Genomic DNA, 26,985 nt, shown 5'->3' with positions numbered 1-26,985 from the left:
AGTTCCCATTCAAATTTGTGCTAGCTTTCCCCTGCAGCTTCACTGTTCAATGTATCTTTAATTCAAACCCCTTATTTAAAAAGTATTAACACACCACTGATTTTACAGTGGAATAGATGTATGGTTTGTCTGATCCTCAAAGGTGGTGAGATTTTCAGAGCAGGGATTCTTTCTCTGTACCTATGTGTGTGAAGCACTCATCCCTTCAAGCTAAGAGATACCCAGTTCAAATAAGAATCAACCATCAATGCAGGTAGAAAACTTTCAATTTAAAACTTTTATTTTGTTAAAAACAAAACAAAACAAAAAACAACAACCACAACCAACAACCACAAGCAAAACTCCAAACAAAAAACCTGTTCAGAAAGAAAAACATTCACTTGAAATTTGTGTCCGTCTCCACTATCAGATTTCAGCTTGAAGGGAGGGAATTTCTTAGAGCCGAGGAATATTGTCTGATCAACTCTTAAGATGACAATAACAACACTTATTACAAATGAAAGATTAGCCCAGCTATACATGTAACAAAGCTTTCAGGCATGGGAACTTTTCTATCATGTATAGGTAGTGGAATTTGTGACTCTTTTCTACATCATTCCCACACGGCCCGTATGGAGCTGGTCCCAGCGTGTGCTCTGCCAGCTCACAAAGCGGAGCTGCAACATATTCACAATTTCCTCTAACCCACCTCTTTCAGTCCCACCTTTCCCCTGCAGCTTCATTTGCACAGCTCAAGCTTCCCACCCAAAGCAAACACCCTACTCCACCTCCACACGAGCACTAGCTGCTTTTTCTTTGCATCACCTCCTTGCCTTCCACTCCCACCACGAGGTTTGCAGGAGGCTGACCCACCTCTTCCCAGTGCCTCCCAGCTTCAGGATGCACCACCTCGCTCCCACACGCCTCATTTCCTCCCCCATCTTGGTTTCAGCACCTCCCACTCACCTGGGCAGGAGAGAACCAAGCCTTGGCTAAATATAGCAAAGCACCCAAGCGGTTCTTGCATTGCCAGGGTGGGCAGTGAGTGGGAGCTGAGAACATTGCTCCCCGCTGGGTGGGAAGCACATTCAGATGTGCCTCATGAACACAGCTGCCCTTCCGAAGCACCGGCAGCCTTACCGTAAATACTTCTGAGTTCACCTCTCTGCTGAGCTACCATTAAGCTGTAACCATTATGCTTCTCCATATGGCCTTTAATTATGAAGTCAATGTTTTATGGCCTCCAATGGGAAAAGGTACCTATGTGTGCCACGCATTGCTCTAAATTTGAAGTTGTTGTTTAGAGAGTATCTTAACCAGCATTTGCTAAACATATCACATAATACTAATTCTCTCAGTATCACACAAGTACAGACCTTTATTGGGAACTGTTTTTCTCCTGAGGAACTAGTGAGAAGACACACATATGCACAACCCAAAAGGCTTTTAATAACAGATTGCAAAATTTGGAGGGTTTCATATATTCTGTTTTTCCTTTTTCAGCCATCTTTGTCCCACCTCCTCCGTGCTCCCAGGTATTTACCAGAAATGGACATTTGCAGAGGTAGTTTCTCTCAGAAACAGAAATTCACATTTTTCTTTTTAGCTGCCACTTTCTCCAAAATTCCTTTGATCACTTTGTAGATACTTCATCGGTACAACAAACGGCCTCTGCTGATGAAGTCCTAGCAATTCTAAACCACCTTCCTCAAATGCCACACAGGTCACCAGAATAGGGATAGTGGTGGCTGTCTGCAGCACCCTGGCTTGTATCTGTGGCAGTGCTGTGGTTAGTTTCTTACTTTTAACTAATGTAGCAATACCAGCAAACTGTGGTGGTGACTGCTCTCATGGTCCAGATGTGCTCTTATTGAAATTAAGTTAGTTTTACCACCAACTTCACCAAATCCTTTCCCAGTCTGAGCTTCCTTCCGTCAGTGTTAAACAGAGAGCTTTAACACTTCATATGCACAGTGCTAGGGGAAGTGATGCTGAGGGAGAAGGAGGCCTAGCCTGGATCTTAAGAGGACCCTGCCCTTCTCTGACGCAGTCTGAGGTTGCACCGTTGTCTCTGAACATAAGTCATTTTCTTGAGGTAGAAAGCAAAAGCCTTTCCGGTGACCTGCAGACCAGAGCGAGGGTGCAGACGTTCTCAGAAGCATAGATATGCTATGTAAGTGTGTTAACCATGTCACCTCAGTAACCTGAGTGACAAAAGCAAGGCAATACGTGGATTCTGAAGACTCATTCTTTAAAATCACCAACTGCTGACTGCAACAGTGTTATGGCTTCTCTAAGAAAAAATGCAAGACATAAAATTGCACTTTTTTTTTTTTTTTTTTTTTTTTTTTTCAGAAATCGTGATCAGCTACCCTGTTATAAGCTGATCTTATCAGGGTTGAGTCATACCAGCTATAAACTAATCTCCAGGAAACACCTCCCCTCATGCACCCCCCTGTTACTCTTACTCTGGAAACTCTTTGCGAGCTACACCTCATTTTTGCCTGCGTAAGTGTCACATAAAGACCATGTGAAACACTAGGGAAAGCAAAATTCAGCAGCAAGGCATTAGCCAAACAAGTTCAGTAGAGTGAGGTAAACTCTGAATTGTCACCACATTATTCCTCAAGCAGATATTCCTCCAACAAGACAAAGTCTAGCTGGATGATTCAACCATCTGCAGCCCCTGATACTGCATGCGCAGCCCGAGGGAGCCACGAGTGCTAGTGGATTCTCCCCAGAGAATCCCCCTCATTGTAGGGCCCCTCCATGACTGGGGCACCGGTGACAGCTTCTCCTGTTCCCACAGCAGCTTTACTGCCTCCTGCACTGGATCTGATGCTGCAAGACATAGCGGGAAAATATGGGCAAAGGACGTGGGGAGGAAGCACCTTGAGGAGGAAGCAGAGGCAGAAGCTGTTCAAAGGAAGAGAATGAAAAGGCTGAGTAGCAGACCACTAGAGGAGAAAATACGCTGTGCCTTTAGGTCTTCATATGATAAAAACAATGTGCAGAAGCCACAGGGCTGTAACTAACTGCTTTCAAAGCACATATGAAAGTTTTAGGCTTTAGCTGCTGTGTAGAGCAGTTCCTGACAACTAGCAGAATTAAAAGCACTGCAAGAGCCACACCAGAACTCACATATTTAAAGAGACAATATTGAAACACTGCATGATGGGCAACAAAGTTATAAAAAAAAAAAAAAAGTGTAAATTTGCCATAGGAAGAGACGGCCAGGAGCATGATAGCATAAGCTTTGTTATTGCCAGGCACCCAAGCAATATGTTACAGGTCAGATCCAAAAATCAGTGCTTAATAAGTTTTCTCAGAATAACTTCTGGAAAGAGGACATTGGTGCACCCCTAAACTGATCTTCTTTTTTCCCTCTCCTCAGAATAAAATACATTGTTATGCTATGAATTTAATACAGAATTAATTTTAATACTAAATTTATTAGTATATCTGTGACTCTTCTAAGGACTTGGAGCCGGACTATGATTCTCTTTTTTCTTGCCTCTTAAAAAATCCCATGAAAACCATATGCAGAGAAGATCACAGCGTCTGGGACTTATCATATACATGAGCATGAAAGACTTTCAATGAGAGACTGTCCTCTGCTATATATATCTCTCATAATGGATTAGTTGATTATGTTTTGTATTGTGTGGCTGTGTAATTCCATGCAGTTATGCAAGTATAGTTATATAGCACATATATAGTTATATAGTTCTCATGGGAAAGTGCATTTTTATTTATTTTATTTTGGATTAAATTGATAAATAAATTTATTTATTTTATTTAATAATTACATTAATTTTGGATAAAATTGATGCTCCAATGCATTTGCTGTCCAAGTTCCTTCTGGAACTTTCAATGGAAAGTGTTTTTTTTTTTGTTTTTTGTTGATTTTCTTTTCTTCCAGTGATGTTCCTCATTTTTAGCTAGTACAAGTCTTTGGGAATGTGCAGTACAGGCAATTTTATTTTAATTGTTGGGTTCCAAAGAAGGACTTTGGGTGCATGTGGAAAGAAAACTCAATAGGCAAAGCAGAGCTGCCTTTAGTGTTAAGCCTCACTAAATGTGTGAATTTGGGCAAATATCTGCCTTTTTCCTTAGTTTCCCTATTTGTAAAACTAATGTTGGGCTCTATTGTCAAAAAGTACTGTAAACAGACCAAGCAGTTATTATTGCTATATACTAATTAACCCTTCAGGGAACAGTAAGAAAAAATTGTAAAAAGTGACCTAGCTTCTCATCTCTCAGTTGGTTAGACTTGAGGCATTTTGGCACGGCAATGTGGAAAAGCTCTGGACTACACTCACAAGAGATGTGTGTGAATCCTGTATTTAGGTGCCAGTGGCATCCAATCCACCCAGCAGCCGCCTAAGCCTATGGGTACTTCTGATTCTTCCAGAAAAAAAACAGTCCTCCAGGCATACCATACAACTGCTAGGGTCCTGGTTCCTCTGAGCAGCTGAGCACTTCACTCCTGCTAAGTCATGGAAGGATTTATTTCACTTCTCAGTCAACAGCCCTTAGGACAGCGAGGCCTAAACAAAAGAAAAAAAATAAGGTAGTAAGATCCTTTTACACATATTAAATAAAATGGTCAGCTAGGATATGGGAAACTCAGGGTTGGGCCCTACTCCATGAGGTGCAAAGCAAGTACTGCTGAGGAGACAGTTTCCCTGTGTGTGAGGCACATACATTGGCCCAGAGGAATGCAATGTTTGCAAATTGCTCATTGCTCATGGTTTCCATACCTGCCCTGCCTTGGTTTAATTGATGAGAAATAGAAGTGATTTTGATGTAAATATCTTTTAGAGACTCTTGGTGAGGGAGCATTGAGACAACTGCACCATCTGTTCCCTTCTTGAGAGATCTGAGAAGGTTGTATCAATACTGGTTCAACCTGTGTCTTTGCACTCCAGATTCCTGGAGTGCTTTTAGAGGTAACCCTTTGGCTGAAACAAGCTTCTCTCTCTTCAAGGCATTTTTAGAGCTGGTTAGGTGACATTCTTGTACATGAAGTGAATAGCAGATGTCTCATGTAGACACAATGTTGATCTTAAGTGCCCTTACCAGCCCTACAAAGCCCAAAATGTTTAGCTACCATCTCTATGCAATGCTTCTCTGGCATCCATTTTACTAACTTCTCTACTAAAAGACAATGACACACAAAGACTCCAAAATTACTGAACAGGTATTTAATATGTGAGGAAATGTGAAATTAGGAAGCAGGGCATAGGTGACAGAGGATTCCCTAGAATTGCCTTCCAATTTGAATGCTGAACTCAAAACTTCCAGGAACACTGTGTTCACACAGCATCAGCCATATGCCATCTCATGTTACTGAAGCTGGAGTTAGTTTGGGTGTGCGGAAGTAACTGGAGGTTTGTACTATGGGTGTCTGGAAGTGCAGCATCACTTGTCCTGAATAGAATCAGAGCACATTGCTGAATATTACATCAGCTGGGACTGACTGTTTGGATACTAATGGCTGCTTAATTTGCATTTCCCTTCTTTTTGGTGCATGCACTGTTAGTAAATCTGAACAAAATAACTCATATTTAGCAAGTTACTTTTGATGGAAAAACATTAACCTCACATAAAAAAAAAATTAAAAAATGCATCGGAATAGATATTTACTGAATTCAGTAGATCCCTTCAGGGACATACATTATCTTTCTTGCTGCTGTGAAAAAGAAAAAAATCTGATTGTTGATCTAAAGAGTCAGTGTACCTTAAAAAACAACAACAAAAAAATGAAGTATCAGGAATAACTCAAATCTGTCTCTGACTCTTTTCTTTCCTTGTCTCTAATGGTGCCTCAGGATGACATCCAAGAGTTGATCAATCTCAAATTAAAGACTTTCCTTACCACCCTGCAAGAAACCAAGCATCCAGAATCAAACAAATATTCTCCAGCACCCATCTTGTTAATGATTACTTTTGTTACTGAAAGCCGGCTGTAATTTCCAACATGGCCAATCAGTGTTGGAGAGTGCAGAATCATTTGCCTTCCTAAAAAACTTTTCTGACCTTTCTTTGCTAGTGATCACCACCAATAGCAATGTCTAAGTCTGTCTGGAGAAAAACAGTGATACTTTTCGATTGCCATTGACATACAATTAGTAAATGAGTCAGCAACTTCTTGTAAATCAGTAGTAACTTCAGTGTGCTGAGTCACAGTTTCAAAGGTACTCTGAGGTTCTCTTATCTGCACAGGCAACACATTTTCTGTTTGCTTCAGCAGTGAGGCTATTACTCTGCCGCTTAAAAAAAAAAAAAGTTTTGTGGTCTCATGTCTTATTCTGAGATCAGCATTTAACTGTTTCACTTCATTGCATCTACACATGAGAGTTTAGACTTATTTTTTCAAATGATGGTTAAAGTCTTCCCAAGGAAAATGTACAGCCCACCCAAGCTGCTACCTACCTCCACTTTGTCACAGGCCTAGTTAATATGTGCAGGGAGGGAAAGGTCACGTAAAAAAGAAACTCTGAGGGGAGGTGGTATGTGTGGTGGCTGCCTCTGGGCGACTGGTGTCTGTGGCCTACCAATGCCAGGTGGTCATCTGCCCACTGCTGCAAGGCTAGGTGATGGCCTCCTTCTCTCCTCTTTTGGTTCAGTCTCTAATCTGGAGCACTTTTCTCTATGCAGGCATGAACTCTCTAGAAAGGTCTGGAGGAACTCAATATAATAGCGATTCCTACATCACATCAAGTTTAGCTGATAGTCACCAAGTGGTCTACATGCTGCCTAAGGTCCTATAAGAGCACAGCTCCAGAATCCTCCTGTCCTTGAGAAGGGTGAAAAGAACAAAAGACCAATTATAAAATCTCTACAGATGAGGAAGATGGTGAATGTAGGTATTGGAAAAGTGATATTAAAGTGCAGCAAAGTGTTAATCTTACATTGGCTAAACTTAGAATCATAGGCTCCTAGAAACATGGAATATCCTGAGTTGGAAGGGATCCACAAGGTTCATCCAACCCAACTCTTGGGTCCACACCGGAACACACCAAAATTAAACCAAACATCTGAGAGCATTGTCCAAACACTTACTGAACTCCATCAGGTTCGGTGCTGTGACCACTGCCTGTCCCAGTACCTGACCACCCTCTGCGTGCAGAACCTTTCCCTAACCCCCAGCCTGACCCTCCCCTGTCCCAGCTCCTTGCTGTTCCCTTGGGTCCTGTCACTGTCCCCAGAGCACAGAGCTCAGCGCCTGCCCCTCTGCTCCCCTCCTGAGGGAGCTGCAGGCCACCATGAGGCCTCCCCTCTGTCTCCTCTTTTTTGGGCTGAAGAGAGTATTTTCTATAACCCTTGCATTTTATAAGCTTTCTGAATAGCTCTGTAGAGGAATCAAGAGGAATAATTGGACAGGGTGTTTTTTCTTCTCTCCCTACAAACTATCCTGTTCCAGAGGAAAACAAGTCCACTTTTTTTCACCCCACGGTGGGACTTCATTATATCATAACTTGTCCTTTCTGAGCCAAACCCCCTCTGTGTTGAAACCACTGGCAGAACTGACTTCTCTGGGAGCAAGAGGTTCTTAAATCCACACTGCCAAATATGTCCAGAGTTCGGGCTGTGAAGTCATTCTCAAAATTAGGGCCCATTTCCAAACTCATGAAATCAATCCCATGTAATTTTCCCAGCATCCTGGTGTGTGGAAAGAACAAACATGTATTTCCCTGTAGAGGTAAAAGTATGCAATCACCCTATCTTCTTTTCAGGTATAATAAAGTTTGCACTTTAGCATTCATTCGATAATCCAATGCTTTGGTATTAATCATCGTGTTGCCTGTTTTTACTCAGGGATTACTTTGGTAAAACCTTTCCTTCATGTCCTCAAAGGAAACTGGAACAAACGATTGCCAAATGCCACATTTCCCATTGGGAAACAGCATTTTCAGCCATCTGAACACTTGGTATACCACTGAACAGCAAAGCTGTACTACAGATAGTATTTATAGTACATTTTATGAGGCCAAAAGTTGTCAGTTAAACCACCAGAAACTAATAAATGGACCTAGTGTCATTTGAGTTGTCAACAGGATATAAGCTGATGTAAGGGGAACACCTACATTCTGTAGACTTCTTTTGTATGAATAAATGTATGGTTGGTAGTCACGCTTGACTTTGTAGGAATGTTTTGAGTAAGGAATATAGTAATTTCCTCCATTGCAACAGTAATGATCACTAAAAGCCATTTCTTATATAGCTATGTCTAATTCTTGAATATGATGATGCTCAACACAGTAACCTCTGTTTTACAGTAAGTGCTCTCACATGTAGCAGTTCTGTTGAAAGAGCTAAGAATAGGAAAATCACAATATTGAACCTTTGTGTGCTGCTAAGGCTGGATTTTAAAACACATGGAAGAGGGAAATATGACTCTTTCATAAACAGAAAAAGCTTTTGAATTAGATCACCTTTTCAGCGCATTAAGGTCAACAAATGTATTGTTGTACACAAACTGAAATGCATTTATAGTAGTTACTACAGTGTACTACTACTCTAGTAATAGTATTTATAGTAGTTATAACAAGTATATATACAATATTTACATTCAACAACAAAGTCTTCTTTAAATAAATCAAATTCTCAATTGATAAGCTTTACTTTTTTTTTTTTTTTTTCCTTCCAAAAAATCACATTGTGAGAGCATTTTAAATAGCCACTCTGCAGAAGTAGGGCAGTATCACAGACAGAGCTTCTGTCTCTAATAGCATCCTATCATAAAGAGAGCATCAACAATTTGGATGAAATGTAAATCTAACCAAAGACAAAAGTTTGATTGCAGGGTTTGAATCTGCTAGATTAAGATCAAGTACACTGAGTACCAAAATGAATCTTTTTCTTTGTTCAGTTCTACTTCTGTTTATCACTAATACCTATCTACATGATATAAAAAATAATAATCAAACTTGATTACATACCTCCAGGGTAAAATGCAGTTTTATTGGTTTGTGGGGGGAAAAAACAAAACAAAACAAAACAACAACAACAACAACAACAAAAACTCTATTTTTCAGTGACAGAACAGGCTACCACTCATATATTAAAATTTTGAAAGTTTAACACTAACATTTATATGTACCTCGTCACTTCCTGGAGTTATTAGATAAAGTGTCAATGGTACTCTGAAAGTGTAAATGACTATCTGCTCGAAGAGCATTTGCTTTTTAACAAAGGCAGGGATTTCCCTGAAAAGAAAGGCCAAAGAGCTTTCCTGTACACAAACTTATCAAGAAGTAATCTGTGCTGCATTCTTCGTGGTTTGGAATAGGAAGTATATATGAAAAATATGGTGGGAAAGATTTTTCTAGAAATATATCAGGCTGTCTGAAAGAAGGAAGTAGTGAGAATCTCAGTAGGTAGCAGGATTTTGAAAGATTTCTGCTATCAAAATGTAGACAGGGTTCAGATAAATGTCCTAGGAACCTCTTAACCACGCCTTTCCTTATCCTCTCCTGTTCAATAGAGACAAAACACTACACTACTCACTATCAACTCCAAACTTGTGCCTAGTTATCTTAAAAAGAGAGGCAGTTTGAGGTAATTCATATTTAACAACTAGAAATAGGACAAGGAAAATTCATCATCAAGAGCTTCTATTCATGTGATTTACCCAGAACAAGCATTACAACAAAAAGAAGTCTGATCTCAGAGATAAAACAAATATATAATGAGCACACCTCATTCTGATACAGCAGTACGTTTCCAACTCAGCTGACATTCTGTAATACAGGCTCTGGACTTGGGTCTGATCATGCTAGAGTATGTCTAGAAGGAATGAATGACAGTAAGCCAGATCTGCTGTCATACGGGGGCTCATCAGCCCTTCTAACAACTCACAGGGTATGTTAGCATTTGCAGGTGGAAACACAACCCTCTAGCATGGGCTGAGCCAACCAAAGCACCTTCAGCTCAGCCGTGCAGCAACAATGGCAGGACTCCAACACAGGCTTCCTTTGGCTGCCTCTGGCACTGGAGGCAGACCTGTACAGCCCATGTCAAATGAAGCCCATGCTGACTTGGTTTTGTTGGTATTGGGTGACTGAATCAAGGGACAGCTGGGGCTGCATTCATGCACAGCACATCCCAAGTGCTGTGCACAGGGTCCATTCAACTTGCACCAGGCTTGACTTACTCTACTAGTAGGAAGAAACCTACTCTACACAGTACTTCTCAGCCTGCTTTCCCTGGCTGATGCACTCCAACCTGTCTCCTTTGATGTAAAGATTTTGGGCTTTCTTTGGCACTCTGGTGCAGAGGGATGCAAACCAGCTTGATCACATGGGATGCAAGAATGGATCATACGGGAAGGCAAAGTGCATATCAAAACAGCTTCATGGGAAGCCCCAGCAGTTTAGGTCAGTAGTGAAGCTAGGAGGCCCTGGGTATTTGTGCTTTGCATAAATATGTAATTTTTTCGTAGTCAAATTAAGAGAAATGAGTTACTGCTAAATATATCTTTTTTTTTCTTTTCTTTTCTCTTGTTCTTTTATATTACTTTGATTCTCTTTGCTCTAGAATGAAACACAGATGCCCTTATGTCAGTAATCTTGAAACTAGATGTATTCATTACTAGACAAAAATGACTAATCTTTAAAATTTCATGCTACTCCTTATTGTGTACCAACTGAAATGAGTCACTATCTAGGACATTTATCCAACATCTGTAGTCTAGTTTCAGTTTGCAAGTCCCCAGGAAGGAATTAGGATCTCTGCAAAAAACGTCCAATACCAGGAAGTACTTCTCTCACCAGATGGAGTATTAGGGCACACGGATGAAGAGACAGAATTACAGAACAATGGTGCTGCAATGCTCATATTTCAGTCTAGCAGAGTTTACTGTTATGACTTTACCACCCAAAATCACTACACCATTCATGCAGAGAAATAAGGTGCTTTTGCACAGGACTCCACAGAAAGCATCAGCTGTCTAGAACATGTAAAAACTGCCAAGGAGGGGAGTTCAGCTACAACCTCAAGGTAGAAGAGCATAAGGCATTTTTTCTACAAGGAGAAACCACTCTTTCAGCCAACCCCCTTTCCTGCCCTCCAGAGTACACTCCCTAGCTCCAAATCAGGGGTCTTAGGGAAGCTTCTCTGCAGAATTTGAGCAACCTTCTTGCTAACTAAATACTTACAGGACTCTGCCAGAACACAAAACCTTTCTTCCACCTGTGAGGACTTGATTCCACTTCCCAGGTTAAAGTCCCTTAATGATCAGTCTCTTATTTGCTTCAAAAGCTGCTTAATCACGTTTCATTTTCAATGGGCTAGGGAAATATTGGTGGACTAAAAAGAGATATGTCAATCGCTACTCAATATACGTTCATTGACATGATCTTTCTCGTCAAGCTCTAAGCTATTTACTTGAGTTCACATGAAAAACCTTTCTGTGTGCTGCAAACAGAAGACGATGTTTAACATCTTTACTTGAAGGGCATTTCTTTGAAAATAAAAGACATCTAAGATCACTAAGACGTCAAATTTCAGTATGACAATTAACTCACATATTCATATTCACTTTCTTCCTCTTTTGAAGAGAAGTAGTAGGATAAATAGAAAGCAAGGAGATTTTAGCACATTTTTTATTTTTTCCCTTGAATTTACTTAGATATGAAGACATACTAACTTAAAAAAATAGCTGAGTTTTCCATGGAAGAACTATTCCAAGCAGTTTTCGATCTGTTACCTAACGTCTAGCTATCAATCACCTGTTTGATTCTTTTTTCCCTTCCCAGTATCAAACAACTGCACTTATTTGCACGGCTTGCAACAGAATGACTGCTCCAGTGATTTCACTGCTTGAAAGAAGCAGTGATTTCACTGCTTCTTTAGTGAGAAACTAATTGGGCAGTCTTCCTTATCAATTGGTATCATAGCATGATATTATAACTTTGGCTCCAATTTTAGTGCAGACTTGCATGCTAGTGAATGGGCCTGTTCCAAGCCCTATAAAAGTAGCAACAGCCTTTCTATTGGTTGGCCACATCACAATTAGATCACGTCCTAACTTAAATAAATCAGAATATATAACCAGATATCAGAATGCTAAATAAGGACAGGCATCTCTCTCTTCAGGAACTTTTTTTTCAGCATGATCTTGATCATGTCTTTGGATAAGGAAGAGGTAAGGCTTTAGGCCACAACAATGTAAGCCTACATTACATCAAAGTATTAGTCATACACTTTATCTGAGCAATTCTTTTTCCAGCTCCTACCTACAGAGCTTAAAAATAGCAAGGTGGTAATCAAATAACCCACTGCTTGTATCGTCTGCTGGAGTTCAAAACACTATGCATACAGTTCATTATAGGTGGTCATACCAAGGAATATAGTGGCTACTGGGACAGAAGCAGTCTTCTTCAGTTTTAGTTCCGAGATATTCCTTTCCTCCACTTCTTGAGCCTAATATCCAAAGACAAAAAGAAACCAGACTCTCAGACCAATTTCTGTGCCCAGCTGCATTACATTTCAGATAGCTTAGTGATTCCCTGCCCCTCTCCACCCCTCCATTTTTTTGGTGATTGTCTCTAGAAAACATATGTGGGATTTTCAGGTGGTTAGTATTTACCCAACTCTGCACTCATTGATTATTAATGTATTCAGTAGTAGCAAAGTTTCTATGTACATTTTTTTTTTCTACAAATCCAAGACCATCTACTAATAAAACCATGGAATTTTTGTCTTTGACCTTAGTAGAATAAAACTTATACCTTATACCCCCATACAGCCATCTTCTCCTACCCATTTATACACCCAGGCACTTACTCCTCTTTGAGGAAGGTACGTTTGCGCTCTATCCCTTAACTCACATGCACCTCTACATCCCCTTCCTTTACTGTTCCACTGCTGTCACCAGCCCTTTTATCCTCATCTCCACTTCTTCCTCCAGTCATTTTACTTTCCAACCACATCTGCATCTTTCTCAAAGTTGTCAAGGTCCCCAGTTTTGGTTACAATCTCTCCCACAATGTCAGCATGCTCATTTCCTGTCCTGCCCAAAACCTTGATCTTCCCTTACTGCTTCTTCCTGGAGCAGGGAATTTTCAGACAATTAATTACAAATTGGGGAGGAAGGCCATGTCAAATATTGGGCATAGCCGAATTCCCCCCCTCTGGGGGTTTTCCTGGATCAACTGTGGGGCATGAGAAGGCTTGTCAGCCTGGCTGTGCTGATAATGTCATGGAGGAAAGCAGCAATGGTTCCCAGTGAGTAACATTATCACAATTACCAGAAACATCTAATGTGTTGAAGTTTAGCACATGTATAATTATTTGTGGAGTTAGGGCCAGTGACTGCAATTGTTTTTGAAAAGGACCACTGTGTTATCCTGTGCTTCTCCAATACCATCACTGCTGAAATACTGACAGCAGAAGGCTCTGGGAAGAAATGCAGATTTCCCAGTTGAACTTCTAAGAGGAATTAAAAAAAAATAATAATCCCATGCTCTATCACTCTAGACAGCATCAGCTATAATAAAACAATTATTAAACTAAAAACTCCATTTCATTTACGTAATGACATGAAAAACAGAATTGAAATATGAATTTAACTCAGAGAAAGCCTTAAGGATAAATCTGTTATAGGCTTTTTTTTTTTTTTTTTTTTTTTTTTTTTCCCCTAGGACTAACTTAATATTCACTTTTAAGCAACATTTTTTACAGGCTGATACTTAAAACAATATAACACATACATTCAGAGAGCATGAAGATCTGTGCCATCTGCAGTGTTTACCTAGTGGAAGAAGCCCTCCACCCTCTCTCTGCTTGCACCTGAGCCAGACCTGCAGAGCCTCATTTGCTGCACCCATACCATGCCCTGTTTTGCCCAACTGGGGAGGAGGAGGCCTTAGGCCAAGTCCCAGCACCCTGACCTCTTGACACAGACCTGGCAGCTGGGCACAGACCTAGGCTGGTGCTGCCTTTCCTTGTGCTGTGCCCTTGACCTGGCTCAGTGACAAGGCGACATGCAGGAAAGAGGGGACCCCCGAGGCGGTTCTCAATTTTTGTTTTTTTCCACAGTCTCAAAAGTGGAATTTGGCTGAAGTAAATAAAAATTATGTTCATCCTCTATGATTCATAGGTCAAAAAAGAAAGAAAACTGAAGAGAAGAAAACCTTCCTTTCCCTGTCTCTTTCCTTTGCCTAAAACAGGTGTTTAGGAGGCCCCAAGTGAAGATACTCTGGGCCGTTAAGACCATTAGTGCTCTCAGTGCCCAGACACCATTTAACAGAGACTTCCCCAAGGGGTGAATGTAAGCAAGGGGTTTGCAAGTGCTGCCAAATGCCCCCCTCTATGGCAGGAGTGGTTGTGTGGTGTCTCTGGTTGAAATGCCACTGACACAGCAGTGCCCTCAGCTCTGATACCTCCGTGGGGCCAGGTGAGGTGTATTGCTGCAGCCTGGTGGAACAGCTGGAGGAAGGCTTGCTAATGCCCCAGAGGGAGGCAGCTCATCCTACAGCCAGAACTTTTGCTGCCTTCTTCAAAACTAAGATCACAAGCTGTTTGCCCTTTCCCCTGAGCAGGAGACAACTCTCTTACAGTTTCCAAATCTGCCTTTACTATCTCCCTCACATGGTTCTAACTAGACAGCATCCTGGACTATAGAAAGAATAGAAAGAAGGCAAGAGCACTCACCAGGTTAAAACATGACCTGTGATTATCGTTCAGTCAAAGTTAGGGTTTTTGTTAGCTGCTAAAAGGGTATGGCATACTGTGTTACATATTTTCATTAATAAATCCGTCTATTACTTCAGTGGTATCCCCCTACATGTCTCTGTTAATGTTGCGTAATAATTTCCATCTTAACCCACTCTTCTGAGTCAGTCACCCACCTAAACCACTCTCAAACTTTTAGCATTCAGGTTAAAAATTTCCACACCTGGCCTTTATATGAAGCTTCAACTTTTTGGAAGTGTGTGGTAAAACTGTCTTCTGAGTATACGGGGAAAGGAAAACACATTTCTCTGTGTTAAAAAAAAAAAAAAAAAAAAAAAAAAAACCAAAAACAAAGAAAATAAATCACTTTTTTTTTTTTTTTTTTTTTTTTTTTCACAGCTATGGGGTTGGTTTAAGACAAAAAAAATCATAAAAGGAGGTCTCATAAAAGAGCAGAATGTTTCCTATGTTCCAAGGTTACTGGTTTAGATTCGACAGTAACATACCTCTGAGCAGGCTTTAGTAAACAACTGAAACGAGTGTTTGTAGGTATATACTTTTATGTATTTATTGCATTAAGTATCTATATTTTATATTATATATGATATATATGCTTATACATATATAGTTAAAATGAGTGTTATTTCTATAAATATGCACCATGTTCCATACAGATACTTTATACACAAGTTTATTAAGTGCCTAGGATGAATTACAGGTTTGAGAGAGGGCAACGCCCAGCAAAGGCACAGCTAGGATGTCATGGGCTAGGCAAATTTGTGTCCGGACTGTCTAAGGTGGAACATGATTCAGAAAGTACAGTTATGACTACTGATTTAGAGCCCATTGAATTTTACAATTTTCTTCCTACTTATTTTGAAAGTTTTAGAATGGGATTTTTTAAAAAAGCTGCGAACACCTGTGGTAGAGAAGCCTTGGTGTACTTGCACAGATCATAAATGTACCTCCCTCAGTCACTAAACTCCTTCAGCTGCTAAGACTGAAGTACAGACAAGTCAAACTCAGTGTTAGGCAAATAATTATTAGGTAGGATCTCTCCTCAGAGCAAGGGATTTTTGTCTGGTATTGGACTTTTGGCAAGCTTTGGAAAGTGAAGCCCCATCCAGCCTGGCCTTGAACACTTCCAGGTATGGGGCATCCACAGCTTCTCTGTGCAACCTGTGCCAGTGCCTCACCACCATCATCATGAAAATTTCTTCCTTATATCCAATCTAAATCTGCCCTCTTTCAGCTTACATTTGCCCCTTGTCCTACCACCACAAGCCCTGGTAAAAAAAAGTCTTTCTGTCTTTCTTATAAGTCATCTTTACATTTAAAGGCTGCAATAAGGTCTCCCCAGAGTCTTCTCTTCTCCACACTGAACTCAACCTCCAACCCTCTCAACCTTTTTTTTCACAAGACAGGTGTTCCAGCCTTCTGATCATTTTTATGTCTCTCCTCTGGATCTGTTCAAAGAGGTCAATGGATGTCAATGTCCTTCTTGTGCTGGGGACTCCAGAACTGAGGAGAAAATATTTTCCAGTGTAAATGGATCTACTTACTTTGAAAGGAAAGAGCCTAAGGAAAGTATTGCAGCAGGCAGTGTCTGTTATAGCCATGCACCCTTCCTCTTTCCTTCTCTTTCTTGGTTCATTGTCCCCTTATGGTAAGCTGTGACCTGTGAGGGATGTTGACTCAAGTGATGTGCAGTCCCTTCAGACCGTGTAAGAGCATGGCTTCACACACTCTGTGCTTTTGCTGTTATCAGCTGGCCCTTTTCTACATTCTGGGTCATTCTTATAACACAGTTGTAAAAAACAACTGCTTCGAAGCAAGCACTGATGTCATTGCTGACATTATGATATGGCATGGCTTTACCTTTTTTTTAGAAATAATACTGAGTCATATAATTCCTTCCTCCTATTTACAGTTTCTTACCTTCTTTTCTGCAGATATGAAAAGTGCACCTTTGACAAAGCTGTTTTAAGAAAGGACAGAAGCTATTTTAGAGTTGATTATCTGGGGCACCAATGTCTGGCCTTAATCTATCCCTACTGAAGTAATTATTATTATTATTTTTAATTATTATTTATTTATTTAAATAAACACTACCTGATCAGAAGTCCTCTGTGGGCCACCTAGGAAAACTTAGTAGTCAGACTAGCTGTGGTCAGGAGCCAGTTGGAGACTAAAGCAAAGACTCGGATGCTGACAGTGCTGCTCATGGTGTGTCAGTCAAGATTCTGGCCAGCATAAAATCTAAAATGTCATGTGGTGATGGCCTCTTATCCTTTGGGAGGGCACTTGAATCCAGAATGGAAAATATGCCACATAAAAATATTTAAAATTGGTATTAGCTCTGTTTGTGCAACAATTATGAGGATATGGTAGCCGCAGATGGTATTTAAATTCTAGTGACAGATCCTGCAACTTGCAGATACTTGTCAAACACCTGACAGTTTTGTATTTTGTGTTCTCTGTCTGTACAACCTGATAACAAATGGAAAAGAGGGGAAAAAAATGTATTAAAATGTTTAGCAAAACTTCAGAGAAGAAAAAGGAGCAGGCTTACAAAATTCAGTTGCTCTAATTTTCTGGCTGAAGTATCAAAGAGCAAGTTCAGTGATCAAGGTAAAGCTGCTAGACTTCATAGAAGAAGGTTTTTCAGGACTTTAAAATTTTATTTTTCAAAAGACTCAATATTTTGGGACTTTGTTGTGCTCTATGCTACCTGCTTTTAAGGCATATATTCTGTAGGTTAGAAGGAAAGTTTTCTCACGGAGAGTAAACAGTTTTATAGAGATTAAATGAATTAATCTAATGCTAAATCCCATGGATTTCTCTGGAAGTAATTAAATGACACAAATTAAACATAAGTTACTCATCTTGCTTAATTGGGATCTCAGCAACTCCTTCATGGTTCTATCATTTTTGAAATGTTCTAAGCAATTTGTGTTTGTGAATAGGACTAAAGAAGCTTTCCTGACCAATGGAGGTGAAGTGGAATAGGCTGATAACAAAGGATCTATTAAAACATCATTGGAAAAAGCTCTATAGTTCAAGCATTGGCTCAGTTAATCTCTATAGATTTTTTAATGCTGTTACTGGAAGGCTGGTGTTGGAGAGGGGGAGAGAAAGAACGCAACCTTCTTTTTTATACTTCATGGATCCTTAACCCTTATTTAAAGATGACTTTGGATTTTAGACCAAATAACTGTTCTTGTAATTATATCAAACAGTTAAAAAAAAAGCTAGTTAATGATGTTCAACATAAGTAATCATGTTAAATAGTGAAATTTAATTTCTTAAAAACTTAAATCCTCATATCTTTTGGAATGCATTGTACTGTAGGATGTCTGAGTAAATTAAATTCTCCCCTGCACACTAAAGCATCAATTTCCTTATGGTAATTATCTGCTAGATTGGATCTGTCAGTAGCAGGGAAGCATGCCTGACATTATACCCTCTTTACAAAAAATGATTACAAAAAATTAAGACGAATGAGTAAAATTAAGGCTGCGGCTGGTAAGCCTATATAAAGCTCTCATAGATCACTTTACATAAGCTACCATTGTACTGGATACTAAGCTTTTAATGACTAGTTGCATAATGAGGTGAAGGCCATTAAAGAACAGCAGAGGTAACTGATCACAGAGATAAGAGCTAAAAATGATTTTCAGCCAACTAGAAGCAATTTATTATACACAAAAACACAGCTCTAACTGAAATGTCTGGATAGATGAGGAACTTTTGAAAGTTGACAGGATTTTCTTCCTGGGAAAGTTTCACAGATATGAAAGAAGCCTGTCTCTGTCACGAGATTCTTTTTTTCTGCTATTCAGTACTCTAGATTTGGGGTGTTTTTTCTTTTTTTTTTTTTTTTTCTGTTTGCTTGTGTGCTTTTTTTTTGTTGTTTTATTTTGATTTTTTTTTTTTGTTTGTTTAATAAAGCTGGATTGTAACACTGCATTTCATTAAATCCTTTAAAAGATAAATTAGGGTGAGCTGTAGCTCATAGGAAGGAAATTCATGGCACACTGCCAGTGAGTGGTGTATGGATACAGGTTAGTCCTTGCAAGTCAACTGATACTCTGTCATGGGCTGAAAAATAGCAGCCATGCAACAGAACTGCCTCTCAGGAGAGGGGTTTAGGATTGCAAAGAATGTATTGCTCCTGGGGCAGTACGAAGATGAGTATGTAAATAATTTCTCTTATAATGAGCACTCTGGGTCACATCAGAAAAAAGAGTGTAAGTGCCTTAAGCTGCAGGGTCAAATTTTGAGGTACCTCATCTCATAGAGTGTAGCACTTTAACCAAGTCAGTAGGAGAGACACATGCACATATATATATGCATATTTATAAACACGCACAAGCACACGTATATATATATGTGTACATGTGTAGATATATACACATACATGCCTGAATAAAACCCTGTTGTTTACCAAGGAATGTAGCCTTTAAGACAAAAGAATACAAGAGACTTTCCAATTAAAAACAACCTGGGGAAGCAACTTTTCCTTTTCCCTCTTTCCCACCTTCACCTTATGTGCTAGGGAATTTTGTTAGTCTCTTGGCTAAAAGGATTCAGTAGGACAAACCATATGCTACCTGAGGATACAGGAGGCTACTAACAACAAACAGGAGAAGATCCAGAGGAGGGCCACAGAGGTGTTTGGGGGCCTGGAGCACATCATCTGAGGACTAAGAACCTGGTTTAATTCAGCTCAAAGAAAAGGAATCAGAATGGAGGGTGTAACTGCATTCTTCCACCAACCAAAGAAAGGCCATAGAAGAGCCAGCACCAGACTTTTCTGTGAGGTGCAAAGCCAAGGGACAGCAGGTGATAGTCACAAACTACAACAAAGTACAAGGAGAAGGAGTTCACAGAAGGAATTGGGAAGAATTGGAAGACGTTTCCCATAGAGGTTGTGGAAACTTCATTCTTGGAGATTTTTCAAAATGCAGCTGTGCAAAGCTCTGAGCAACTAGCTTTTCCTTCACCATTGGCCTCGCTTTGCACAGGGAATTATATGGATGATCTCCAGACCTCCACTCCAAACTACAGTTTTCTATGATTCCATGATTCTTTTCTGAGGTTTATGGCCCTCTCATTCCCAGTTGTGAATCCTACCCAATATCTCTTCTTTCTGAGGACATACCCTAATTTTCCAGGGGACAGGCTGTTTTGGGCATCTGTTTCTTTACTGTTTTTGATGGTTTCTGGAACCTGATCTGGATTATGTATGTACTGTATCTTTTTATGGTTTTCTATCTTTTTTGTTTGTTTGTTTGTTTATGTATGCACTGTATCTTTTCTATCTAATTATGTGCAATCTCTGAGGCAAATTTCTCTAGTTATGTCTGCATAAGCAAACAAAATACTGTTGGGGAATGTTCTTGGCTGTACCACTGGTCCAGCTAAATGTTTAGCATGGTTGGTGGCATATTTTCAGTTCATGCCTAACAGCATCCCCCTCCATCCAACCAAAAACATCTCAGACATAAATTTGGAAATTGAAAAGAGTCACAGATTCCTCTTACACGTGGTGTCCTTATTTTGGAGTCCTCTAGAGATAATAGTACAGATTTTTGCTGTTCCGTGACCCTTAGCCCAAGTGCCATTAAGTGATCCTTGATATGTTTTAATTCAACAGGATGGGGACAGCCTCCGTGTCTTGCAGCCCAAACTTGCAGCCCAAAGAGTCAACTTCAGGATGCACTGTCAGTTGTGCAGACTGGTCTGTATTGTGGGGAGGAAAGTTAATACCAGTTTTTGATTTGAATAATTACATCCTACCTGACTTCTGCGTTAGGTATATATACACCTCCATACTCCTAATCCTTAGCCTTTATGAAGTTGCAGCCTGGTCTACATAGCACTAAACTCAGTGGACAATTTTGCTTTTTTTGTTTTGTTTTGATTTTCTTGGCACTTGTCCAGTTTACCAACAAAGTAAATAGTTTAATTCAAGTTACCTTGTATTTAGGCAGCTTTATCAAGGCTTTAATTAAGACTTTTCTTTTTAATCACTTACATTCATGATGTGACTTGCCTTTTAAGAAATCTTCAGTCATTCCAGTCATTTCTCCTTTATTCTGTAATTATTTTAAGTATAAATTAGTCAGATTTACAGCCTGCTGACTGTGTCATTATTTTTTGTCATTATTTGAGAAGTGTACATACTAGCATATTTACTGTGTCAAACTGATGGTGGATAATAAAATTATATGCTTTTTTTCACTGATATCTGATCTGCTAATTAACTGGAAAATATTTTGATTGGGGTGACTGCTTACCCAAATTATTTAATTGTCCCACACAAGGCCATCAGTAAAAATAAAAAAATAAAAAAATGGAAATAAGCTTATGAAGCTCTTTGAGATTTCATGTGAACAGCCCTACAGCTTAGCACTGGAATTAGAAAAACAGAGAAATAGTGGGAGGAATTTGTAGCCTGCGAGAAAATAAATTAGTTCCATTTTAATTTCAATAGAGAATAAATGTTCGATCACTTAGGTCTTGTCTATCCCTTTTTCTCTATTAGTTCTTTACAAATCCTCATAGTAAAAAGTGAGTGTGTGTGAAGGGAAGATGAGTGTAAAGAACTGGGAGCATGATGTAGGTAAATTGGAAAGCCCTAACTCTCAGGTCTGTGTCTGGTTGACTAGGCTAGACTTCTTTCCTATTTTGGGTTGGCTTTTTATCCTGAATTGACTGATGAACTGAACATGATAGAAAGCTGCAAACAATTTTATCACTCAGGAACTTTACTTTCACTCTGTGCAGAATATATTGGACATGAACCATACTCAGAAGTTCTTGTTGAACAAAATGTCCACATTTAATAGACACATCTGTGCATAACTATCACATGTACATATTATTAGATTTCCTGTCAGCAACAAAACGGTTAGCTAGTTTAAGTGGTGTTAAGTGAGCTGAAATGATCTATAGCTTTTTCAGTGGTCATTGACATAAATGAAGAGGTTTAAAACCAGAGAATTCAACAAGGTGTATGTTGTTTTAAAACAGAACCAGAGAAGTTTTTGTGCTCAGCTTTGTCTGTTATATATATCCCTATATATATATCCCTATATACAGGGATAATTTCTTGAATCAAAGGCTACATCAAAGGCTAGAGAAGCACAAATGTAATTTTATTCATGTGAATAGTTCCATTGAATTTCTTCTTACTGCTACTTGTGTATTTCAGAACTTTATTAGAAAGTCTTGGAAATTTCATTTTGTATTCCAATTGAGGGAATGCTGAAGGAATGCATGGCAAAATTCAAAATTAACGAGTTCACATATCATTTACACATGCAGAATTATTTCATGCAGAATGACAACAGGGAGGTGTACAATGCCTTTTATTTAGAGATAGAACCTGATTATTATATTTTTAGTGTTAGCAGAGAGAGGGCCATTGGTCACTGCAAAGTGGGTGCCTAAAGGCCTTTGACTCTTAGGGCCTATATATATAGACATGCCATAAATATAATACATATACTCATTACTAGACTTAGTAATATGCACACAGCAGCAGCAATGGATTTGTTAGGTCCCATAAGCAACTACACTTAGGCCTGATTTCTATTTATCTGAGAAACCACCAATAAAAATCATGAAAATCATATTTAATAAATGAAGGGGTAATTTGGGTGGTTATTTTCCTTCTCAGACTTTGCTGAGACACATTTCCTTAGACTGACCTCAGGACTGCTGTTACTCGATGAAGATGTGAGATGCAGTCTTAACTTGTTATTGTCAATAGATGGTAAGCAGTAGTCACAGTATTCAACAGGAATAGGAGTATTCAAAGGGGAAGGAGTGTCCTCAGTCCTTACTGAAAAACCAGCAATTATTTTTTCTAAGTACAAGTGGGCAGTGCTTTAGCTGATAAGCAACTGTCCTGCTTCACAGGATAGGATAGGTCAGCATTTTGGGGAAAATCACATCTGGAATGCCTTGATATGCACTTTGACCCACTGCTTTATATTCTCTCACATTGCAGAAAATGCAGTCCTAAAGCATATGACAAGGTCCTTGGGCCTGGCATTGCTGTGGGGAGAGAAGAATGGAAGAAGCTGAGAGATGTTGAGACCCACAACAAGGGGCTTTTAGACACAGTCAGAGAGGAATACCTCACTTGAACTTTGTTTTCTCCTCTGCTCCACAAAACTTCTCCAAGTAAACCACTTAATCTCTTAAACAATTACTTAAAGCAGCTCAAATTTTCTACTCGGTCATGATGTTTTTATGTTTTTAATTGTATTTTATTAAAAAAAAAAAAGCTTCTATCTACAGTGAAACAAAACAAAGTTTACAGTTATTATAGGATTTTGCTTTCTGTCTCTTCTGTAAGTACTTATTTTCTCCAGTCATTTTCAAGATTTCAGGCTAGGATCACCACAGCCTTTTATATTATATTATTTTCCTACCATGAAGTTGTTTATGTGTATTGTTTACCCAACAGACATTTCTCTTTCACTTGGTATATTCATTACTAAATAATTCTGTGAGAAGATACAGGCCACTGATTTTTTGCAATTTGCATCACCATACTCTAAGCTATGTTGAAAGCTAAGCTTTTTGGTCCTCTTGCTTTGGAAGTACATTAATATTTCTATGACCTTTACTAGATGGCAGATGAGAAGCATTAGGAATAAAATAACAAACAAACCAAAGGAAACCAATTTTTCAGAATGTGTATTTCTGCTCCTTGACTGGAAAGGAGTAAGAGGGAAAAGAATCTAGTTTAAAAAGAATATAAACTTCAGTTAGAGTTATGATTATTTTTTAATGTAGCTTATTTTTCCATGTCAAAATGTTTTTGTTTTTTTTTTGGTGATTATTCCATTCACCATAATGCAAAAATGCATTTGAAGGTTTTTAATAGATATGCATATAGAAAATTTATAGACATTATATAGACTTTATTAGAGATATTTAGAAAGAAAAAGAATAGCTTGACAAGTTTATTTACTGTGCACATTGAAGTTATCATATTAAAAGCAGTCACTATGCTAACAACTACTTTACACAAAACGACTTCAAATCAATTCAAAGCTTGCTTGATGTGAAGAGAATTTCTGTGAAACAAGCTGCAGATGTAGTGGCTTTTTGTGTGGTGTAAACGATCTGCTCTAGAAGACTATACCTTTACAAGTCATTAGAAGACTGTAGAAGGAAAACCAAATAAATTCTACCCAGGAAACCAGTTCTCTCACGGCAGCATTGTTTTTCAGTGGTTTTACTACACAGCGGAAGCCACGTCTGTTCCTGTTCATCTAGGTGTCGATGTTATAACTGAAAGGAATATGTCCAAAAATGATTTTTAGTGACTTGAAATTTGTCTGCTTTATGAGGACCATGTATAGATTAATAGCATCTATGATCCAGCAAGGTGTTTAAAATATGTGAAGCAGTTGTCCCATGAACTAAACTATTTGTTCTCTGTTTTTCAGTTGGAGGAAAATTTGAGATTCTTTAATAGCAATTTTCTTTCATATGCTTTATAACCTATGCCAGAGCCTCAAGTGTAAGGATATTCTAGATGTTTGTTGTTGTTGTTGTTGTTGTTTTAATTAATTTTTATTTTTATTTCTCTTTAGGATAGTTTAGAAAAGTCATAAAGCTTAAAGATATCAACAGTCAGTTCACGGTACTATGAATCACGTGAATCCAGAAGGGTTAAGATTAAATCAAGTTGTGCTATTCATAGGATTGACATGATGTCAAAAGTCACCATCTTTACTAAGAGAAGCAATGCCATTACAGCCAGTAGAAGCAGGAACAGGCCTTATACTGAAAATTTCACATAACTTTTTAACTGCTACTTTGGTAAGATGTTCTGTTTCAATACCTGGTACACAATTAGGATGAAAATATATACTTTTTAAAATCATCAGAGCTTCTTCAGAGAAAAAAAAAAAAAAAAAAAAGCAAAAAACAAACAAACAAAAAACCAACAACAGCAACAACAACAACAACAACAGTTTGAAAACATGCTTTTTATGGCTTTAACTGGTTTATTTGAAGTGAAGTGAGGGACTTAGTAGTTTGGATACAAGCATTTCCCTTCCATGTGCTGTTTAAGCCCAAGAGCTTGTTGCTCTTTGTTCAAGCCTCAGAGAAACAGAAAGTAACTAGATACTGACTTTTAAAAATGCTTTTCCTCCCTTCTGTTTATTTTTTAGAATTTCCTCAGCTTGATCTAGCAGTATGGAGATATGGAGAAGTGTCTTTTTTACAATTTTGATTTATGTAATGGAGTTCTAACACATCTTTCACTCATAAAATGTAGAGATTCTGACTCTTACCCAATCTTTAAATTCAGAGCAAACTGTGCTGCGCTATCGAGCTGAAAATCCATCCCATTTTAAATATAACTCCTATATCTTTAGATTATTGTTCTTTAATTATGCCATGTGTAAAATGTTTTTATACATAGCATCCAATCTGAACTTACTCAAGCGATGGCATCTCTCTTTGCAGTCAATGTTCTCGGCCCACTGCTGGCTTAAAATGTAATCAGTTTTCATCTGTTAGTTTGAATGGAATTTAAGTTTCTGTTCAAGATATAGCTGTGATGCTGCGTCACTTTGCACAAAGACAGTTCCTAGATTCTTACCCAAAGTCAGATCACTCTTCATGCTGCAGAGTTGGGGCTCTGAAAGATTTGAGTGCTTCTCAAGCATATAACATAGCCATTGTATCCAGTAAAAAAAATAAGTAAATAAATAAAAACAATTATTTTTATGTGGTACATAACAACTTAATAGGACATAGTAAACCAAATTTGCAGAAAAGACTATGTTGTCACCTAAAATGCTCACCGACTTATATTACATGTGTAGCTCTAGAACACACAAGCACAAAAAGCCAAAGCAGGTTGCATCCTTCCTGTACCTGTGCATATGCTATGATTTTGTATGTGTACAAGCAAGTTCTAATTTAATGCATGCAGAAACTTGGATTGGATGAGAGCCTCTCCTTAAAAAATTCTGGTATCAGTGACTTCTGCACAATGAAAATGCAGACAGACAGAAGTAACAGAGTGTCTGTGTTGGGTCAGACACTTCAAGAACTGGAGATTTTTTGCTCTACTTTTGGATAAACAATTTGCTGCAGTCTTATTAGGAGAAATGGTATACCTTAGTGTCAGTGCTTTCCTTGCTTAGCTGCCAGCTTCCTTTCCCTAGGGGCTTGTATATCCCGTATGACTCTGATTTGCACAGCAACATCAGGTATTTGGGTGCTCAATTTCCACTGTTGTTGCTGAGGATCTAACCTTTTTATCGATGGATGTTAGTTCTTTTCTGTGGATTTGCTGTCTTCTAGATCCTTGGTTTATATTCCCTACCTTTCAGTATTCCCAGTATTCCCACTGAGTCTTTGTTCTGCTCTTGAAAAGGCCTTTTGCCATAGGTACATTTTATAACCATTCACAGAAAGCCCTTAACTGTGGGAAAAGCTATTTCTTACAAATCTGTTGCACACATATGTCCCTCATAAGCCCTCTGGAGAAAAAGCAAGCAGGAGAGGTAACTGACTAGCAGTATAGATGATTTGGGTAATACAACTCACCAGAGACCTCAAGACAGAAACTGCTGAGCAAGCTGCCAGGCTGTTCAAATTCCAGTAAACTGTTTGGAATATTTTGGCCCCAGGAGCACATTAGAACTTCCCCAACTACAAAGTTGCACTTGGTCTTCTCTTTCTCAGGGGTACAACTCCCTCATGTTACCTACACCAACACCGGAAAATACAACAGTATCAAAACACAGGCCTGACTACTGGCACTCCATCTTTCCTATTTAACTGCTTTCAGTTTAAGCATGAGAGAGTTTTAAGTATGGATGCAGGCCACACAGTCTTAATTAGCTTCCAGACCAATGAACATAACCTGGCTCCTTTTATTTACTACTATACACGGAGTAGTATTTAATTATTAAAAAAAAATAACATTTCACTCTGTAACATCTAAGCATCTTTACAAGGCACACTTAGGACATGTGATGAGAGGGGCTGCTCCTCTGTAATAATTTTTCGTTAATAATGCATTTATATAAATGTGTATACATGGGTTTGTATGGGTCTCTCTCTACATACATATGTGTCAATTGAGAGAACCTTTACAGCATCATTTTCTACCTTAGTTAGCAAGGCAATCCAATACAGAGAGCAAGTTTCAAGCCTTTGACTTAAACTCCCCCTTGTTTTTAATAATATTTTAACTCTCAACACTAGTAAGTCATAAATATGTGAATAACGCAATAAGGACTACCACAAACACACACCTCTTTGCTATTT

The 26,985-nt window shown here is 38.8% G+C and overlaps 1 protein-coding gene and 1 long non-coding RNA gene across 3 annotated transcripts in view; one reads left to right on the top strand and one right to left on the bottom strand.

Moving 5' to 3' along the window:
- Nucleotides 1-20,914, top strand: part of LOC311430611 (uncharacterized protein) — a 39,315-nt gene extending 18,401 nt beyond the window's left edge. The window contains exon 4 of the mRNA XM_084507369.1: nt 20,324-20,914. Coding sequence (XP_084363495.1) covers nt 20,324-20,446 — 123 coding nt within the window. The 3' untranslated portion in view covers nt 20,447-20,914. The remainder of the gene's footprint in view (nt 1-20,323) is intronic.
- Nucleotides 3,818-13,820, bottom strand: LOC311430612. 2 transcript variants are annotated; one of them, XR_014688907.1, is made up of 3 exons: nt 13,701-13,820; nt 12,330-12,411; nt 3,818-4,529 (listed from the first exon to the last, which is right to left on the bottom strand). It is a non-coding gene; the product is annotated as an uncharacterized lncRNA (long non-coding RNA). The 2 variants fall into 2 exon arrangements; XR_014688908.1 differs by lacking the exon at nt 13,701-13,820 and adding an exon at nt 12,775-12,834.
- Nucleotides 20,915-26,985: the final 6,071 nt, after the last annotated feature.

This window comes from Aythya ferina (assembly GCF_964211825.1).
Source record: "Aythya ferina genome assembly, chromosome: 2".
Lineage (NCBI taxonomy): Eukaryota > Metazoa > Chordata > Aves > Anseriformes > Anatidae > Aythya > Aythya ferina.
The sequence above is the reverse complement of the archived record's forward strand: the minus strand, read 5'-3'. Positions and strand labels throughout refer to the sequence as shown.